We start from the raw sequence: 21,231 nt of genomic DNA on the forward strand, positions 1-21,231 counted from the left end.
TGTTGAAGCCATGACGTGTTGATACAGCTGAGAATAGCATGTTGCAGCAGGCTGATAAAAAAGCTGAGTTGACAGAAATCAGTATTAACTATTCCCTAATAATGACATGATAAACTCTAAATAGGACACTTGTTTTGCAGTTAATTAGTATTAGTAACTTATGTATAGATACACGCTTTTCAACATTAGGAAGATACGTCCCCAGCTGACCCAGAAAGCGACGCAGGTTCTGGTCCAGGCTCTCGTAACCTCACGCCTAGACTACTGCAACTCCCTCCTGGCTGGTCTACCTGCATGTGCCATCCGACCTCTGCAGCTCATCCAGAATGCAGCGGCTCGCCTGGTGTTCAACCTTCCAACATTCTCCCACACCACTCCGCTCCTCCGCTCCCTCCACTGGCTTCCGGTAACTGCTAGAATCCACTTCAAGACACTGGTACTTGCGTACCATGCTGCGAATGGATCTGGCCCTTCCTACATCCAGGACATGGTTAAACCGTACACCCCAGCACGTGCACTCCGCTCTGCATCAGCCAAACGACTCGCTGCACCCTCGCTGCGAGGGGGACCCAAGTTCCCATCAGCAAAAACACGTGGGTTTGCTATCCTGGCTCCAAAATGGTGGAATGAGCTCCCCATTGACATCAGGACGGCAGAAAGCTTACACACCTTCCGGCGCAGACTGAAAACTCATCTCTTTCAACTCCACTTCGAGCGATAGAATTACTAACAAAGAACTGCTAACAGAGCACTTATATACTAATAAAGGACTGGCTTATCTAAAGCCAGTTGAGTAGCACTTGAAACGATTGGCTCTTTGAAACCTGATGTTCTTATATGATTCTGTTTTCTTCAAGGTTGTGTCTTCCTGGTCGAATGTACTTATTGTAAGTCGCTTTGGATAAAAGCGTCAGCTAAATGCAATGTAATGTAATGTAATGTATCTTATGTGAACACAACGCTTGTCTCCCTTTGACATTGGAGTAAAGATCAAATAGACTATGGCTTTAACTGTTTTTTTTCCAGGGTCCTGGTGTAAGTGCGGACTCACTGTCATACTGTCATGACTTACCAGGACGCTTAAATCGAACAGAGCCATAATGTTAAGACTAACACATCTGCTTTTCTCATTAAGACGTAACAAATTTATAATAAATAAAAAAAGCTTGGTTTTTAAGGAGAATGTTACCATGAACGCTATGCGTTTTGTGTTGCATTTGTGACCTTTGAACACATCTCTTTTGTTGAATAAAATCAGCCTGTGCAATTCTAATAAAATATTAAAGAAGAAGCTTGGGACAACAGTGGAGTTAGAATTGTACATCCCAGATTGTTAGAAAGTTGCAAAACAAAGTTATAGTATGGAGCCATTGACATTCAGCATTGATTTGACCAACATTCCCTGCACACGCATTGATCAATTCACTTTTTATCTGGAGCAGTTCAGCTGAATTGTGGGGCATCATGAAAGTTAGTGGATGAGTTTGGATTAGCAAAAGGTCAGAGATGGAAACTGTCCTGGATTTGAAGACCCTCAGTGGCAACAGTTCCAACCTGTGTCACTTGTCTTTTGGTAATATGAGTTACTGCAAAATAGTTTTGGTCCGTGCACTTTTATTGCATGAAATGCTTTGTATTGTTGATATTGTTATTACATATCATATTGACTCAGGGTGAAGCAGAGAAAACTGCAGCACAAGAGATAACTGTAAAAGCTGGTGATTTAAAGCAATTACAAAGTATTTCAACAATGGCACTCTTTAAAAAGGAAAAAAAAGAAAACGTCTATATAAATGCAGCATCACTTTTTTTCTTCTGTCCTTGCATATCGCCTATCTGAGAAAAACATAGAGGGGAATTTATTATTGAATTCTCAAGAGCGTTCCTGGTTAACTCCAGCCTCACACTTTAATAACTGGTCGTGTGAACAAATGATTTCCCTATGAAACATGGCTCATTGTTAAAATTCATTGTATTTCCAAGCTGCAAACCTTTATAAGTGCCCTATTTGAAGCTACAGGGTGTGAGTTCTCAGGGGTATGAAGCCAATCACCAAAGTCTGAGTCAAAGTCAAAGTTATTTAGCAAACATCTGGAGGATTGTATCTGCCCGGCTGTGAAATAAACCCCATCTTTTTTCCTTTTGCCACGAGGTAGCTGCAAGACAATACAAGTCAAGAGAGCACCTATAGTACGCAGCAGAATACAAAACAATGACCCTGAGCGGGTACTACATACAATAGTGTGCAGTGTACCAGCATGTTATTATAAGTCAATGTTACATGAATGAAACAAATTCATGAAACAACATTATAATGCTAACCTTGCACTGTTTTCTATAATAAAATAGTCTCTCAGTTGTTATGGTTCTTGAATGAATCCAGCCCATAAAGCACAGTGGTACTTTTAATTCAAAGATAAAGGGGGAATGCCAATATCTCAATCACAGGGTTCTGACATCCTCCTCTGTGTTGAGCTGTAGAGAACTGATGTGGTAATCACTGTGTGATTGTTTGATCAGTTTGCAGGTTCCCTTGAAAAAGAGATCTATGATCTCAATGAGAATAATCTGGTTAAATAAAGGTTTGAAATGAAATCTCCGCAGCCATGTGTAGCCAATACTTTTTAACTGGCAAATCACGCATTGTTTACTGCCTTGATGTTCAAATCTGATGTTGTATTCTTTAAATTAGTTATCTTGATAAGAAGTATCTTTGACCGAAAGTTGCTTCAAGGTTATAGTCTATTATTTAAAAATACTAACACTCTGATATTGGTCTTTCTTCCTCATTGGTATCGGGTTTATAGTTGACTCATATGATGGAAACCTACAGTACAGTGTTAGTTTTAATTTATAGTTAGGTGTTGGATTTCACTCATGGATAACACAACCCTTACACTACATATATCTAACTGTATTGTCAAAATGTTTTTTTTAATAATTTTGATAGCGGTGCAGTAATGTTTTCGAAAACCCGGAAAAGACTTAGAATTTCACCAATTCAGTTTCCTTCGTCTCAAGGTCAATGTTTTCTGAACGTGTTTGTGCTTATAAACCCGCATTAAGGTCTGTGATTAACATAAGCTGAAGAAAGCTGCACATTTTGTTCTACGACATAAAATATGCGTCTGCTTTTAGCTTAAGGGTGGTGATATGCAGCCATGCCACCGTGCTGTAGTTAGTTTATAGCATTACGTTAGCTTTTTATTACGGCCAATTGCATTAACATTTGAAAAACCAAAAGTGGTGTTAATATGTAGAGATTTGTAGCTGGACAAAACCTGTTAAGTATCATAAACTTGTTTTGGCCACAAACCTTATTTTCTTCCATATGCGGAGATCCAATGGGGAAATCCAACTGCTAACTTCTGGGTCTGGCCTACAAAAATACTTCATCGCTGCACAACTCTATTCACTTTGAGATTTAATAAGGAAGGATTCTAAAAAAGAGATAACTGAGCTTAATTTTTGGATACTTTAGGGAGGAAACACAAGAAGCCAATGCTGACCAAAAATGTATTCTGATCACACATTATCTATTTCAACTTTCAGTCTATATTGAGCCATTTACTGATCACCGGGGTATTGGGAACAATTATAAGCAAAACATTTTCATAATCATATGAAAACTCTCTAATGATCTTCTAAATGGCGAATGTTAAGTGTTGAAATATGTCTTGATTTCGTCTCACTAGTCCCTAGTATCTAAGCCAACATCATTAGGCTAATTGATGCTGATACGGAGCAATCAGTGGGCACACCTGGCATGTATCAGCTGTAGCTCCCAACAACCCCTGATGGTTTATAAATAAATGTGTGCTGGAAAAAGCAGCTGGGTCTTTGTCATTGTTTGAAGTAATTTATTTCACATTCATTCTGAACGTGCCAAGCTAAACTGGTGTTTGGAAACATGGACGTGAACATAAAGTTTATAAAGCTGGTTTTTGACAGAAGGAAAAAGCTCAGCTGTGACCTCCAATGAGTTGAATTTCCTAGCTGCTCAGCTCCAAACAAAAAAGTATTTTTCTGCCATGACATCTCCATCTTTTACACAAAAAACACACACGTTTTTTGACTGTCTCTATCTCTCCCTCAGAGCATGACGATTGCGCCAGCGGCCAAGATGAGTGTGATGAGAACGCCATCTGCACCAACACCATCAGAGGACACCTGTGTACCTGCAAGCCGGGCTACGTGGGCAACGGCACCATCTGCAGAGGTAAGTCCCTGCCCTCCAGACTCACAGATAGACCCCAGACCTGCCTCCATACGCTTTGATGGTGGCTGATCCTATGCTCCCTAACATCATGGTCGGTCTGGTTCACTCCTCTCTCACATCACCTTACCAGGCAGCAGCTGCCTCAGAGATGATGAAAATTGATTCCTGGGTCGTTTCAGCCTGTGTTTCCACATGTGTGCCTCCTCTCCCTCACTGCACACCCCGCTCCCTGTTGACCTGTCAGCCCGCCCTGATTTGCCCTGCAGTATCATACAGATGGAGGAAGGAGGGAAGAAATGAGAGATGTTTTTTGTGAATTGTGTCAGGTTGTAGGTGTTGTACATGCAGTGCTTACAGTTGAATAAAATATATATGCAAAGATATCTTATCTCTTTTCAAAGTCCTCCATTCAGCCCATGGATGGGTTCCTAGTACACTCTAGCCTAATAGGCAAAGCACTGAAGGTTGTCATCTTTAGAAAATTGAAAAAGACAACCAGCATTTAAAGCAAAGTGGAAAAGTGCCTTAATCAAACAAACATGAATAAACCCTCAAACGGATACTCAACATAACAAAATTGACCGTTTTTTTAACCCAAAGTGCTATTCTGGTGCTTAATTTGACAAGTACATGTTTTTAACTGTGCGAGTGCAGTCGTTTAGTCTTTCGCAAAGTGTGTCTAAAAACCGGCCTGCTCCAAACGGAGCTCTGAAAGTTAAGAACATAATGTTTAATATGCAACCTTACTTTGTTTCATTAGCTTGTCACAATCAGTGCAGATGTCTTGCCAATAAACATTGGCTTTTTGCAAAGTGGCCATTTTCACTGGCTGGCCAATTCAGAGATGGCAACTGTTTGCACATGTTATCAAATTACAGATTTACAACAAGAGTGACTTATTGCTGTAAAATGATTTCCAATTCAGAAAGCTGCTCAGTGTTTAACAACTCCTTTATCGAAATGGACCTCGAAATGATAAATAACAATCCCATGAAATTACAATAATGTTTGTTACCCAGTTACATGGGAAAACCCTGTGTGAGCTGGAATTGGCATTTGTTTTCTATCGTAGTGCTGTGACCCTAATGTTGGTGTTGTGCACATTTCTGAAAGGTTGTGTAGCTGTTTCCATGCCCTCTGACATTCTTGTGTGAGCATGAGTAAACACATCCAACCTTTAGTTTGCGACTTGTCTGTCCACTCGGCCATGTGTTGGATGAACTATATTTAACTGTATATCTGCACTGAAGGCTGTCGCAGTGGGACGTTGGCTGCAGGTTCAGGGCAGATCGGGTCCAGGGCCCGGAGTCTGGGGAGACTCGTTAGAGTGTTGGTAGATTCTTCAAGCAGAGCTCCCTTCTGAGTGCAACACATATCCCAGGGGTCCATTATCACAGCTGCAGAAACATCCCGGGAGCTGGAGTCCCGCTGTCCACCTGAGGATTAACAGCCATGTTTATACTAGGTCCAGCGAGGTGAAGAGAAAGAAAACACACTGTGTGCATAACATAACATGAAGCTTAGTTTTTGGCTAATTAACCACAAAAACTGAGATGCTATCTCTTTTTCAGAAAACACCTGGATGAAATTGCACAACACATTACTGTACATATGTAATTGTGGTTGTGTTCTAAGGGTTTGTTATATTTTAGGTCCACTTCAGCATCGGTAAAATGTCAGCAAATCCCTTCTCTTTCTTGTCAATTAAGAGATATATTTATTATTCAGGTTTGCTTTTGAGCAGATATTAGATATTCAAGGACATGGAGGTGAATTACATTTTGTTGTAAGCGAAAACTACATACATCACAATGAATTTGAAATAATTGTTATATAGTTAATACATTTTATGCTAGATTCATGTTTGATAGATGTAATTGAAGCTACATTTGAATGCATTTACATGTTAATGTTTCATAACAATCAGAACTAAAGCATGCAAAGAAGTTTTTGAATGTAAGGTCTTTAAATTCCTGATTTAGTGACAACAGTTCTTGATGAAATGAAATTATACTTTTGTTCTACTTGTCAATAAACTCCTATAGCACTAACTCCTATAACATTAACTTATCAACTTAAAGTGGACCTATCATGCTATATTTGAAACATATATTGTAGGGCCATACCTATATAAAGTATATAAATATATATATTTTTTCAAAATACCAAACGGATCCTGCATTTTAGCCATGCCTCATTTCGCTCTATTTGCTCTTTCCAGCCCTGTTTTTGCAGGGGGCTGATTCTGTGAGCTGCAATTGACCACGCCCCCCTGCAGGAGAGGGGAGTTGCCAGTTACTTTGGCATTAGGGCAGGGATATCTAGATACTTTCCAAGGTTTGACATAATGAATTGTGCTACTTTTAAAGCAAGCAACGATGTTTTTAAATCTGTAATAAAAAAGCTCCTCAAAAACACTATCGAAGCAGTTTCTGCCGTTGCTACGTTAGTTCAAACAGTAACAACGGACTATTTTTCTTAGCAGATGCATGTCAATTTAAATCAATACATACAACTATTTTTTAAATCAATAAAATCATTTTCTAAATCCATAAAAGCATTTCAATTAATATTGGGAGTCATGTCATTACTTTGTTGAGAATGTGGCCATGTAATAAGCGGGATAATGTGCAGTGACGCGGTCATTATGGGGAAAAGAACACCGACAGGCTGATCAGGAGCCCGATCGGCACATTATCCCTTACTTATGATTATATAGAGTCATTATTCATTTGTTTTAAAGCAGGAGGCGCAAACGCTTGCCTCTGGGAGGGAGAAAAAGAGCCACAGCGGAGAATAAACAAAAGGGCAACCATGGCAACCATGCAAGGGAAGTCTTCTTCGCTGCTTTTGTGGCCGACTACAGCGCCACTTACAGGCCTGGCATATGTACTACAGCGTCTCCAGCGCTTTCGAGCAGCAATGGCTGGCCATGGCCCAACCTCTCATTCCCCCGATAGGTGGATAATTGACCAATAGCCGTAGCGCCACCGTCCTGACGTCAGGACAGTGTTCAAATCTGGATCAGTCTGTATCAGATCCGTTGCAGCCCCTTTTTTTTAGAGATTTGGGTATGGAGGAAAATAGAGAGGGTTGTGTTTTCTGACACTTGGTGAGTTCCCTGACACACCGGGGACACATATTCATGTATAAAAAACGTACAAAAGTGCATTTTGCATGATAGGTCCCCTTTAACATTACATACAATAATTTAGTTTTTAAAAAGAAAGTGACAACATTTTATTTGAATTTAAATATAAATAAATAGAGAAATCTTTAATAAGAATATTGCCAAGCAATCAATGCCACAATTCAGTCAGCACTCAAAAAGTAGCTTGTTGATTTGCACCGCTGCTCATGTCTAGTGCTCAATTTGTAAATAGAGAGATCCCATGAGTTTGCAAGTAGCACTTTTATGTAATGACTGTGTGATTATGCTTGGCTGCTGTCCAACAGATAAGACCGTCATTAAGCTTGATTCAGCCTTGATTTTCAGAACTGTTAAAAAATTATTTCAATAACTACCAGCAAAATATGTTGCATCATGGGAGGTCAGTTGCTGTGCAGGAGCCAACATCACCAAATGAGACAAGTCCTTACATGCAACATTGCTGGTTCAATCAAAAACAAATACTGCAGATTTTAAGGCTGCATCCTCCGTAAAATGTCATTTATTATTATTTTTTGATATTTTGATAATCCTTTATCTTCATTAACAGAGGTAAACATTAAAACATGATTACTTTTGACCCTGCCATGTTGCATCCACCATGATTTATAACTCATTAAAGGAATGGTATGCTCATGACACTCATTTTTTAAAAATTATCATCCGATAAAACAGACCAGTCTCTGCCAGTCTCTCTTTTTTTTTTTTAATCCGATGACATTATCAGTGATTTTAAACTGATTATATACCGAAATAACATCAACACTGTGGGCGCCGCCATTTCCCGGACGTGACGTAATCCATGCGTTTGGTTTTCGAAGACACGTTGATCTCCATGTTATTTACTGTAGTTTCTCTCTTCAAATATGCCTCACTGTATCGCGAAATATTGCCATAATTCGGATAGGAACAATCCACGGAATGCTCGGTTCCATCTGTTGCCAAAAGGTAAGTATAAGAAGTACATTCGGAGGCAGTGGCTAGCGAAATGTGGCCGGCCCGAACCGAGAGATTTACAGGCTCATGTATGCAGCGAACATTTCACATTTCCGGACGACTACTCTGAGAGTATGATCAAACATAACATGGGATTTAAAGAACAACCATTACTCAATGGAGATGCAGTACCATCGGTCTTTCTGGTGTCATCACCGACCAGGACACCAGTTCGGCCAGTTGAGAAATCGCCCTCTGCAAGTGTGAAGCGACGGAGGAGCAGAAGTAGTGCTCGGAGTAAGAATAAGGTATGTTATAGCGCATTTCCATTGCAGCGGCTAGCCCCGTTTTAACGTCCAGGCCAGGACAGTTTTTGGTGGCCTTTCCATATAGCGTAGTACCGGCTAGTGTGTATTTTACCCCAGTTTTTTCCGGCCCCATAAAATCGTGATTCTATGGCCAGGGACAACGAAGCTGAGTATGCTAAACTAGAGAGGGAATCGCTAGCAAGGGTGGTACTACATGCATACATATAGTATCTTATATCATCTTCCCATTATACACACATGCATTTCCAAACATTTGGACTACCTATGTTGCAAATGTATTATCTTTTCAATTTACACACGGCATCTATTGCACGTCTGTCCGTCCTGGGAGAGGGATCCCTCCTCTGTTGCTCTCCCTGAGGTTTCTCCCATGTTCCCTTTAAACTGTGGGTTTTCTTCGGAAGTTTTTCCTTGTACGATGTGAGGGTCTTAGGACAGAGGGTGTCGTATTGTCATACTGATATGTATGGATGAATTCCCCCATCTAATCTCTTCACATTGGTCAAAACTTGTTCCTCTGCTGACGAGTCCGAACTGAAATACTCCACCATATTTCCGTGTGTTGACAAAGTGAACGCATGGATGACGTCACGACCATCACGTGACTACTGAAAATGGCAAACATGGCGGCGGCCAGACGGAATATACAGGTCTTGATAAAAAAGAGCTATAAAATCATTATTTCGGGGAATATCGCTGATTTCTTCAGGGTATGGTTTAAACATAACGTTTCACTAAATACTGAAGTTTTGATTAATTATCTAATGAGTGGACCATTCCTTTAAGTGCTGTTCTGCATCTGCACTGCTGCTCATCCCCGTGACAACTAATGATGTTGTAATTAGAAGAACAGCACAGAGGAAAGCATGTCAGTCATACCAATGATTAGCGAAAGATCGAGATAGAGGGAGAGAGAGTTGAAAGAGGAGAGAAGGATTGAGAAAGCAAGACAGAAAGTAAATGCAAAATGCTCTTATTTGAAAGAGGCACAAAACAACGGGATATGGGGAAAAAAACAGGTGTGTGTAGCAGCACCCACCCACATCTATCCTCTGTAACACAGGCATTAGGATGGGCGGCAGGTGGGAAGCAGGTCTTGGGAGAGATCAATGCAATTTGCAAAGTGGCTTCCACACAATTTCTGCCTTTGGATTGTTTCCAGGCTCTTGCTACACACCCCCCCCACACACACACACACACACACCCACCCTAGCAGACAACATAGTACGACTTAGCACTGCCGGCGCATTTTTTGCTATACCCTGAAAGTCACACAAAGTAAAACATTTATGGAATATCAGCTATATAGGCAGATCTCTCAAACATTGTTTAGGATTATTATTAAATATAAATACATAGAAATGACTAAATAGTCTCAACCCATGCTGATGTTGGAAAATAATGTATGTAATATAATAATCATATAGTTTATAGTCAACAAGCATTACAAATACACAAAGACATACTGGGAACAAAACCAGCGATAAATGATTGCACTGCACTTTATTCTCAATAATAACAAAACAGAGTATGTGTACACCTGAATATAAAACATAATTTCGTGCCACAGCCATTGACGTTAATCTGCCAATATGTTGGTCAATCAATCAAGGTTTATTTATATAGCCCAATATCACAAATGTTACATTTGGTAACGTTGGTAACTCTTTAGGCCCCGACAGCATAAGTGAGAATCATGTTGGGCCATGAGGTTTTAATCCTTCCCACAGGAGTCTGATGAGGTCGAGATCAGGGTTTTGTGTTGGCCAATCATGACACTCAACTCACGACGGTGTCAACCCTTCTCACTGATGATATTTGTCAGAAGCGACTGAGAGGAAATTCTATACTTTTTAATAATGTCATTAAAACTTCCTAGGTCTTACCTTTTCTATTCTGGCCAATTAGTATTATGCAAGCAGGGAGTTGGAGGAATCTGCCTCTATTTCCCCCTCCCCCAGAGATCTCATTACTGTGTGATGGCGACAGTGTTGGCCAATCGACCTGTGCCTCCCATCTCATTCCCCTCATACATCACCGCGGCCCTCTCAGGTATAAGGGAATTAGTCTGAGTGCGACTGAAGCTCCACAGCCTGTCCCTGCTAATGTTAATAAGGTGAAAAAGTGTCTTTGGCCAGCCTTGAGCAATGACTCCACACTAGAACAGGTACAATTGTGGTTTTGAGTAAAAAAAAGGTGTATTTAACTTGACATGTTAGAAGCTAAATAGGTAATAAGTGCCCTTGAGTCATATTGCCTTATTTCCTGTGAAAGCAAACATTTCCACTGCCACGTGTGAATTAGTTTAGAAAGAAAATGCCTTTTATTAGCAAAGGTATAATTTGAGCCTTATTTTTGACACAGAGAATAACAAAGAGAGCTGCAGAAGTGGCGCTGCATACTCAATGGCTTTCATGTTCTGAATCTATCTTTTTTTGTTACTGTTATTATTTTATTATGAAGTACTGTTCCCTCCTTAACTTGCCAGAACCCTTTCTTCAACATTAAGTAAATACCTTAAAGTGTTCCTGATTTCCTCTCAACAACCCATGAACGGGACTTGACTGATGGCGTTAAGCAGGTTTAAGTGCTTACTCACTAAGAAGATATTGCAAATTCTCTTGAATAACGGCCATCTCTCTCACCTCACATCTCATTTCTATTACTGCAAAGTAATTATGGATGAGATTGTTGCTACAGCAATGCAATGCTCCTTCATCACTGTTAGCGTCAATAGATGTGTCAGCTGCTGACATAATGCAAACAGACAGTACAGCTGTTGTAGTGGCTCGTACTGTTCAGCCGTAATGGTTGAAAAACACAATTTAAAGCCGCAATTAAGAGAGAGATTTTGAGCCCAAAAAAGGGTCTTCAGCATCCAGTAAAAAGCATTTAGTGAACAGGAATGTCAGATTAAGTCAGATGTATAATATCAGTTATCTCCAAGTACAGCAGGAAGTGTAAAGTATGAAGGCTTAAATAAATGTTCACAAATCTATGTAAAAAGGTTCAATGCCTTGTAAGCTAAATAAACACAGATAATATTCAACCCTAATTGGGACATCAAAAATATTTCAGGACATACGAACCATTACCATTTCTCGTCTACCCTGTTCCTAAATTGTACACGCTTAAATGGAAAAATCCGGCATGTTACTGGTAATCACATACATAGCTTCGAATGTAACTCCATATCTGTCTGTAACCAGTGCGAGCAGGCCTGTGGTTTGCTTCTTGTCCGCCTGCTGTGTCTGTCTGATTGCAGGGGACGCATTAAGAAACGCCTCTATCTCAAGAGCCCATTTCACTCCTTTTGATTGTCTGGTCTGACTGGAAGTGAGAAGAGATGGGGGGGTTCAGACTCCCTCCGCCTTTACTTACCTTTTCTTCCCACCTTTCCTTTTTTATTGCAATTCCCCTGGGGAGATAAAAATGCTACCATTATGTAATCTCCCTTGGAGCACAATAGATAAGCCACAATAGTTCAAACAGGGCATGGCAAAAGATTATGGATCAGCATTGTTCCCGCTGCCAGCCTAATGATCAGCGGCCTATTGCGAATCCTTTGTCGGCGGCAGAATGAGTGAGATAATCTTGTTAATGGTCCGTTTCATTACCTAGGACTGGTTTGTATAGACAAAGGGGTTTTATATAGAGAGGATTTGAGTAGCGAGTCTAAACAGCGATGCAGAGGACAAAGGCATTGACTCATGCTCTTCTCATCTAGCTATTGGAGCTAATCACAGAGGAACCATGTTGCAACCAGTTAACTGCGAGCAATGAAACCTAGGCTAATGTATTCTGGTAAAAGGAGAAAGGGGGGTGTTTGCTGCAGGGAGGGGAACAAGAGAAATGAGAGAGAGGGGTCGGGGGGGGCGTTTGATTCAGCCCTAATTTCCCCTACAAGTCTGAAGCATTTAATTTTCTGTTTGCATAATTATTACTCCCCTTCATCCCTTTTTGATAGGAACAACACATTTAGCTGCTTCTCGCCTGTGTAGTTCTGCACTAGAGGGCATAGTGTTTTACAACATTTAATTGGGTGAACACTGCAGTATCTGAAGCTATGATTAATTGCAAATGTGGGGAAAAATGTACTAAAATGGAAAAAAATGCACTACTTGTTTTTGAAGCTTTGTAGCTATTATCATATGAGGCAATTATTTCAGTCTGTGCCCTGCTGTTAGATGTAGCTGCAGCAAAGAGAAGAATCATCTCTAGTGTTCAGCTCCATCACATCCACTCTTGTAATGTATTGTAATGGACCAGGCGGAAAATATAATGTTGTCCTCATTCTATCTTATCTGCAGTGTTTCTTCTCTCTTCAATCAGTTTTGTGTAAGCGCTGTATTGAATCTGTGGGAATAATTATCTTTGTTTAACATAGAGATGCTTGTCAGAGATGCACTGTGTTACAGAGAATGAAAACAAGCGAATAATACAAACTCTGCAAAGTCAAAACGTATTAATTGTACTTATATAAATATCTTACAGAAGTACTATTCAGAGCTGTAAATGAAATGAATACATGTGATTTGACTGGATTAAAAGGGCCCTATTATGTTTTGGGGGGAGTAGTGATACAAATGCCACTTCAATCTCATTAGTATGCAGAAAAAGTGACAGGTCGCCCCGCCCCTTTTCGACCGGAAGTCCCGCCTTATTTGACCGGAAGTCCCGCCTTTTTATTTTATGTTGAAACCGGAAGTCCCGCCTCGTTCGACCGGAAGTCCCGCCTCGTTCGACCGGATGTCCCGCCCCCGCTTCCGGCGGATGTCCCGCCCCCGCTTCCGGTTTTCAAAATAAAAAAAATAAAAAAATTAAAATTAAAAAAATGAGAAAAATAAAATGCCGTTGTTTTCAATCAATTAATATGCCTAGGATATATGTCCCGCCTCCTTACCACTTCCTGTGTGGTTAATCCTGTATACAGTATCGAATGTAACTTACAAATACTTGCAAATAACATGAAATTAATCAAAAGTAAGGCATCTTAAAAACATATATTTAAACCTCTCTGTTTTTGAAAACAGGACATGACAGGACATGAGGGGAGAGAACATATGGTGGAGGAGGGGGAACACACACACACACACACACACACACACACACACACACACACACACACACACACACTTTCCCCGCCCCTCTCCCTCTGTCTAAATAAAAAGCCATCGTCTTTAGTCACTCTTAAATATTTTTCAAGTCGAGAGAAAATGGCCAAGAGACGTCTTGATATGAATTTAATCAGCGAGACACCGGTGACAACTTACAGCCATCCGTTGGGTGCTCCAAATCAAAGTAAAGCATATAAAAAACAGATATTTTAAAAAGTCAGCCTTTTTGCTAGAGGATAAGGGAGGGGGAAAACCCCAAACCCCCTATGGAGAAGTCATAAACCCCCTATGGAGACAAACATGTTGTAAACAGAGGGAGGTAGGTAGGTAATATACTTAAATATATATATATATAGAAAGTCAGAGAATATTTATCAGAGGATAAACCATATACATTTGTACAAGTCGACACTGGTGCATTTTGTAAGAAAACAGAGTTTTCGTACTCAGACCGCTGCAACAATTTCAAGCAGATCTCTGTGATATGCAGTCGCTGTCCGAATATAATGATGGTTTTAATTATTTATTAACAGTCATAAATGTATTTAGAAAAACCTGTGCTCAAACATTAAAGAAAAAGAAGGGTAAGGTTACCAAAAAGCTTTTGATATAGTTTTAACACACAGCGAGATCCCTAAAAAGTCACTAACAGCTGCGGGGAAAGAATTCTTTTAAATAAAGTTTTTCAAAACTTGTTGAAGAAAAAACGGTATACAATATTATATATATATATATATATATAACAGCCATTGACATATAGGCATGTATGGTAGAAAGATTTAACCGTACGCTGAAAACTAAAAGTGGAGGTATTTTACAGCTAAAAACACTCCTAGACCTATGATAGTGTTTTTTATGTATGACAACTCTACAACTGGTAGAAAGTAAAGTACTTTTTCTGAGCAGATTTTCTTTAAGACTGTGACTCTTAACAAACCAACCCCCGAGAGACAGACATACTCATCCACTTTTCAACGTATTTTGTTTTTGTCTTTCTCGCTTTTTTTCCATTATATTTTTGGAAAAATGCCTCAACCTCCATGTGAATTGCACACAAATCTGCAGAGTGTCACTAATATATATATATATATATATATATTCTTTATTTAACAGGTAAAAAAAAAACCTCATTGAGAAAAAAAAAATCTCTTTTCCAAGAGTGACCTGGCCAAGAAGGGCAGCATGTACAAAGTTACAACATATAAAACACAGACATGAAAGGCAGACAAATACAGCTGTAAAACACAAATAAAATGGCACATTAGCCAGTCAATATAAAACCTTTATTTAACCAGATGGGTCCCATTGAGATCATAGATCTCTTTTTCAAGGGAGACCTGCAGAAATATGCAAAGTAAAACAAACTATTAAAATCATTCAAAAACTGGCAACATTTTTAAAACGATTTCAAGATATACGAGCACTCACATCGACCAAAACTAAAAAAGTGTTACACAGTGACTGACATTCTGTACGGGAGTTCACACCTCAGCTGCTGTAGGGAGTTGAAATATGTTAGGGCTCTCGGGGGATGGTGGTTAAGAGACAGATTCTTAGTTTTTGGACTGCCTCAGGGGGTTAACGACATCTACTAAAAACAAAGTACTTCATAATCTACTTTTTTCAGCTTTTATACACAAAAGTGCAAGGAAGGTAGGCAGATTTAGAACACTATCTATGAGATAGTGTTAGTGTTCCCTGCCCTTATCCATTTATTTTTTCTTTATTCAGCAATCGGCAATTGTGTCACCTTGTTTTTCTTGTTAATTAGGAAAGTGCTTGCTTAAATTTATGTATTTTAAGTGCATATTATAGAACAAGTATAGGGCAATATCAAAATTAGCCCAAACTTTTTTTTATTCACAATGTTTACTGATAATCATCAAAATATATTTAGAACACTATCTGTGCGATAGTGTTAGTGTTCCCTGCCCTTATCCATTTATTTTTCTTTATTCAGCAATCGGCAATTGTGTCACCTTGTTTTTCTTGTTAATTAGGAAAGTGCTTGCTTAAATGTTTGTATTTTAAGTGCATATTATAGAACAGGTATAGGGCAATATCAAAATTAGCCCAAACTTTTTGTATTCACAATGTTTACTGATAATCATCGAAATATGCAGGGGGTCCAATTCTTAACTTTTCCCTAAAACATTCTAGAATTTCTTTATCTAACACAAAAAAACATAAATTTTAAAAACATTTGACAACAATAGATACGTTGTTCCTGTTTTTATTACGATTATCAGATACAAAATGATAAGTATAAATAAATCTATGCTTTCAAATGCATTATTCAGAGATATTAGGCCTGTCAAATCAAAACTGGAGCATGTGAATAAGAGAGAGCAGAGTCCTAACCAGCTGATCCAAACCAAACTCTGAGCAGCCGGCGGCTGAGACGGAACCAACCAGCATGCGGACCAAACTGCTGCTAAGAACTCATGTTTAAATGAAATAGCAAGCAATGAATTCAAAGTGTGTATTTACTACACTAAGAGGAAAAGGAGATTTATCTGAGTTCTGTTGTGAGAGATTCGTGAGTAGAGAAGCGGCATCAGGTTTACAATCCCTCCTGCTAGGACGAAAACACAACTGCAGGTAAATGTGATGATGATGTGTGACAGGTTGAATGCAGCACAATAATCATTTTATTTTCTGAAATCTTTGGTATCGTAATCGTTTAACCAACATTTTAGTTCAAAATAAAATTTGAATAATCACCCTGTCCTCCAACCAAACAAAAGAGAATACAAAATACATTCATGTAATAACAAAAAATAAGTTAATTTGTCATTTTAAAGCAAATAAGACAAACTCTACGAATACAGACTTTACATTTTCCAACATCGACATAATACAATTGAAATTACCATTTAACATATAAAATCGCTCATGTTTCATCAAGGGTATCTACAGCATTACTATACTTTAGAGAAGATTGGTACAGTATATGATGATGTACATTATATATATATATATATTATATAAAGCTTATGTGGGATTACACAAATAAATATCACCCAATGGATGTTATCTACATCTCATCACATTTTAACTCCTCAGAGTGATTGTGTCTTGATATTTGTCTATATTGATGTTTTAAACATGGAACTGCTGTGATGCAAGTCAAATTTGATCTGACCATTAAGTATTATCGTATTATCGTATCGTATTTCTGCAGGAGATCCACACATTAGAAAACTCAACATCACAAAGAGGTCAAAAACTTCACAACAGCCCTTTCAATTGGGACAAAATGTATCGACAGTCATTTAAAAATGACCCCCTCTCACAACTAAGAAGAAGTTAAGAAAATGGACACTGCCAAATATAGCTAGGTAAAATGCCAAGTGGGTACAGCTCATTACAAATGTTAATCTTGGGTTTGCTTTCACTCGATGAAGCTCAGTGCAAGTTCTTTCATGAAGTGCAGGGTCTTTCATGAAGAGTTTCACCTTTCCTAGTCGGATTCTCGTCCCCCTAAATCTATCACAGCACGATGGAGTCTAATTGCCAAAGTTAATATATATTGCCCTTGTATACACAGCAATAAATATGTTTATCGCACTAAACAAACTTCAACTGTCAATCATTCCAAACACTCTTTAAACCGAGGAGGAGGGGCACACTTAAATATTGTAACGCAATTTAATCACATTACAAAGTTTGACCCAAAGTTGCTCCCACGCGGATGCTTCCCCATGAATTGAATGGTTTTGGAAGAGCAAAGGTGGCAGATAAATTGGCAAGAGCTACAAGTATTGCACATATAGTGTTCGCAATATGATAGCAGAAGAGATAATATGCATATTAGACTGACACAGTGAGTGAAAAGAGGAAGAAAAAGGTTTGATTAGCAGCATTATATTTGTTTATTCAGACAACATTTTAGAGGGTTTAATTCCAAATTATGCAAGTTAACTGATGATGGCAGGAAATAGTTCAAATGAATTTTTTTTTTCCGCTTTTTTCCTTATATATTACACCTAAATATGGAAAGGTTATATGTTGTATGTTGTCTCTGAAATACCGAATTTGTTTATACCAATTAACAGAAAAAAAGTCCTATCATATAGACTCTCCTTCCATAAAATATTGGCAACATTTGCAAAATATTGGAAACATTCTGAATCATTCGGTACAGCTTTGTATGTGGTTTCACTTACATTCATTCGGTACAGCTTTGTATGTGGTTTCACTTACATTTCTCTTAACATGGTCTTCAATATTTGAAAGTCAACTACAAGGCAAACATGCCCATTTAAGACAAATAAAATAAAATGGGAAACTATTATGCAAAACGCTCTGTATATATTGATCAGAATGTAGTCATTACCCGTTTAATAAGTGTGATGATGGGGACGATTGAAAACAGAACGAGTAGTGACCCCCGTGTAAAAAGAATGGCCGAAGTTTGTAACTGGAAGACATTTTTGGATATCGTTCATTCTGGCAGTACTATTCGGGTCATTGGGAAACGATTGTAAACGAAACATTTTAAGTGGTCCTGCAATCTTCATTTTCCGAAACATTCTGTAACATTATCTCAGAAATGAAACAAACATCAAAAGTGTATCATGTGCTCTCATGGTATGCTCTGTTTGTAGATGTAATGCATCTGTGTGTTGAAAACAGCATACACGTGAATATTTTGACTGAAGTGAAAAACTTCCATCACGATATCTCCAGTAATATGGGGAATTCTAAGCTGGAGACTGTTCTGGGGATGCTACAATCACTATAACTATTGATTTTGTGTGTGATAAAAATTAAAAAAGTGTTTTTACATCCTAAAAACTGTTGTCATCATTATAGCAAGGGGGGCGTGTCTGATACATGTGTATTACAGTCCTTCTTGTTGTGTTTTTTTCAGTGTTTCTGTGTGTCTGTACACACAAAGCACACTTCATTATCTACTTTTCAGCTTTTTAAAAAGAAAAGTGTGTCTTTCGGTAACCTTCTTGAGAGAATTAAGCATAAATCTGTCAAAGATTCTTAACGAAATCTACTGACACAAAGTACTTCATTATCTACTTTTCAGCTTTTATACACAAAGTGTATCTTTCAGTAACTTTCCCAGAGAATTTAAGCATAAATCTGTCAAATGTTCAAAACAGCCTTGTTTCACTGAAATACCCTCAAAATGACAAACTGCCATTATTACGAAATCTCCTCAAACAGAGTACTTTCTACAGATGAAGCCTCCCACTCAACGCAATATGTCCCACCCACTCAGCAAATCATATAAAACTAAGGACGACTGTTAAAAACTAGCCATGGATCTGAGAAAAACCAAGTCTGATGTAGCCTGCCCTTATTATCACCAGGATAACGGATATGGGCTTAATGACTGGATGTTACAAAGTAGGGGAGAGGATGTTCCCGAAGAAGAGCTCTCCTCTATAACATATCCATGTAAGGTCTTTAGGACAAAAGAGGACCATGATAACATGACATATGAAGAATATCTTTCTTTTCCATAGGACGGAAAACTAAAAAGACAAAAAGAAGGAAGGTGAAAAGAAAAAGAAACAAAGTGAAGACATTTAAACTAGAGGATGGTGTTGTAGAGCCATTACCGGATCATAATAATCTTATAGATCATCTCCCGCTAACCGACTGCTGCGAATGTGTTGAACAAATACCAAAAGCAATGTCAAAAAACAGATCATACAATGAAAGCACATGATACACTATAAATGTTTCGTTTACAATACTATTACTATATATGAAAGCAAAAAAATAAAACACATTTTCATATTGTAATGGTTGTTAATTGAAAAAAACACAACATTCAACACATTTTCATAGAAAACATATTACATTTGACCAAGTTAATGTCGTAGTGCATACAGGTAATAGACTTAACGATTTGCACTGCGGCTTCTCTCCGCGTTTCATTGACGGTGATCGGTTTGTCGTTCAATTCACACTGCCCAAGTAGATGTTTAGGGGTCTCTTGGAAGTATACGAATGCATTTTTTATATCAGATAAATGCATTACATCACATGCAAATTCTCTATCCTTTCAACCCGCAACGATTATAATCTGCTTTGCTTCTTCTTCGGTTCTCCATTATTAGCTCTGAATGTAATCCTTTCTGGGGTTTCTTGTGCTTCTTGTGGTCTGTTGAATACCTGGCGTAGGATTTGTTTAGCTGTAAGGACAGGTACCATATAATTGTCTTCAAAAGCTTGTCTATGTCGTCACACGTTTTGGCATATCCTTCGCTGTAATGACAACCGACACTAGAATAGAGATCCTCCAACAGTCTTTTAATACATATTCTGGCACTGTCGCCAATTTGGGCAATTCCACAGTATCGCGCTTTTTCTCTCATTATACTGAAGCAAAGTTCTGCCATTGCTTTTGGTATTTGTTCAACACATTCGCAGCAGTCGGTTAGCGGGAGATGATCTATAAGATTATTATGATCCGGTAATGGCTCTACAACACCATCCTCTAGTTTAAATGTCTTCACTTGGTTTCTTTTCTTTTCACCTTCCTTCTTTTTGTCTTTTTAGTTTTCCGTCCTATGGTCCCTTTTCTTTTCATTCGCATTCTGCGTTTGCTTTTAATTTTTCTTCTCCTTTTCATGTTGCATTTTCTTTTTCTTCGTTTTTCTTTACTTTTTCTATTCTTTTCTGCTAATTGTCGTTTGCGATCTTGGCGAGTGGTATGAGATATACTGTTTCTATAAAGGTTATCTATAATACCATCTTTTAAAGAAAGATATTCTTCATATGTCATGTTATCATGGTCCTCTTTTGTCCTAAAGACCTTACATGGATATGTTATAGAGGAGAGCTCTTCTTCGGGAACATCCTCTCCCCTACTTTGTAACATCCAGTCATTAAGCCCATATCCGTTATCCTGGTGATAATAAGGGCAGGCTACATCAGACTTGGTTTTTCTCAGATCCATGGCTAGTTTTTAACAGTCGTCCTTAGTTTTATATGATTTGCTGAGGTGGGTGGGACATATTGCGTTGAGTGGGAGGCTTCATCTGTAGAAAGTACTCTGTTTGAGGAGATTTCGTAATAATGGCAGTTTGTCATTTTGAGGGTATTTCAGTGAAACAAGGCTGTTTTGAACATTTGACAGATTTATGCTTAAATTCTCTGGGAAAGTTACTGAAAGATACACTGTGTATAAAAGCTGAAAAGTAGATAATGAAGTACTTGTGTCAGTAGATTTCGGTAAGAATCTTTGACAGATTTATGCTTAATTCTCTCAAGAAGGTTACCGAAAGACACACTTTTCTTTTTAAAAAAGCTGAAAAGTAGATAATGAAGTGTGCTTTGTGTGTACAGACACACAGGAAAACACTGAAAAACACAACAAGAAGGACTGTCATACACATGTATCAGGACACGCCCCCCTTGCTATAATGATGACAACAGTTTTAGATGTAAAAAAACACTTTTTTAATTTTTTTCACCACACAAAATCAATAG

The 21,231-nt window shown here is 38.5% G+C and overlaps 1 protein-coding gene across 1 annotated transcript in view; it reads left to right on the forward strand.

Annotated features, from left to right (window-relative positions):
* The window catches only part of LOC117468091 (protein kinase C-binding protein NELL1-like), a 363,350-nt gene that overhangs the window by 265,225 nt on the left and 76,894 nt on the right, over positions 1-21,231 (forward strand). Inside the window, exon 14 of the mRNA XM_034112071.2 lies at positions 4,097-4,219. Coding sequence (XP_033967962.1) covers positions 4,097-4,219 — 123 coding nt within the window. The remainder of the gene's footprint in view (positions 1-4,096; positions 4,220-21,231) is intronic.

Source organism: Pseudochaenichthys georgianus, chromosome 3, assembly GCF_902827115.2.
Source record: "Pseudochaenichthys georgianus chromosome 3, fPseGeo1.2, whole genome shotgun sequence".
NCBI classification, from domain to species: domain Eukaryota; kingdom Metazoa; phylum Chordata; class Actinopteri; order Perciformes; family Channichthyidae; genus Pseudochaenichthys; species Pseudochaenichthys georgianus.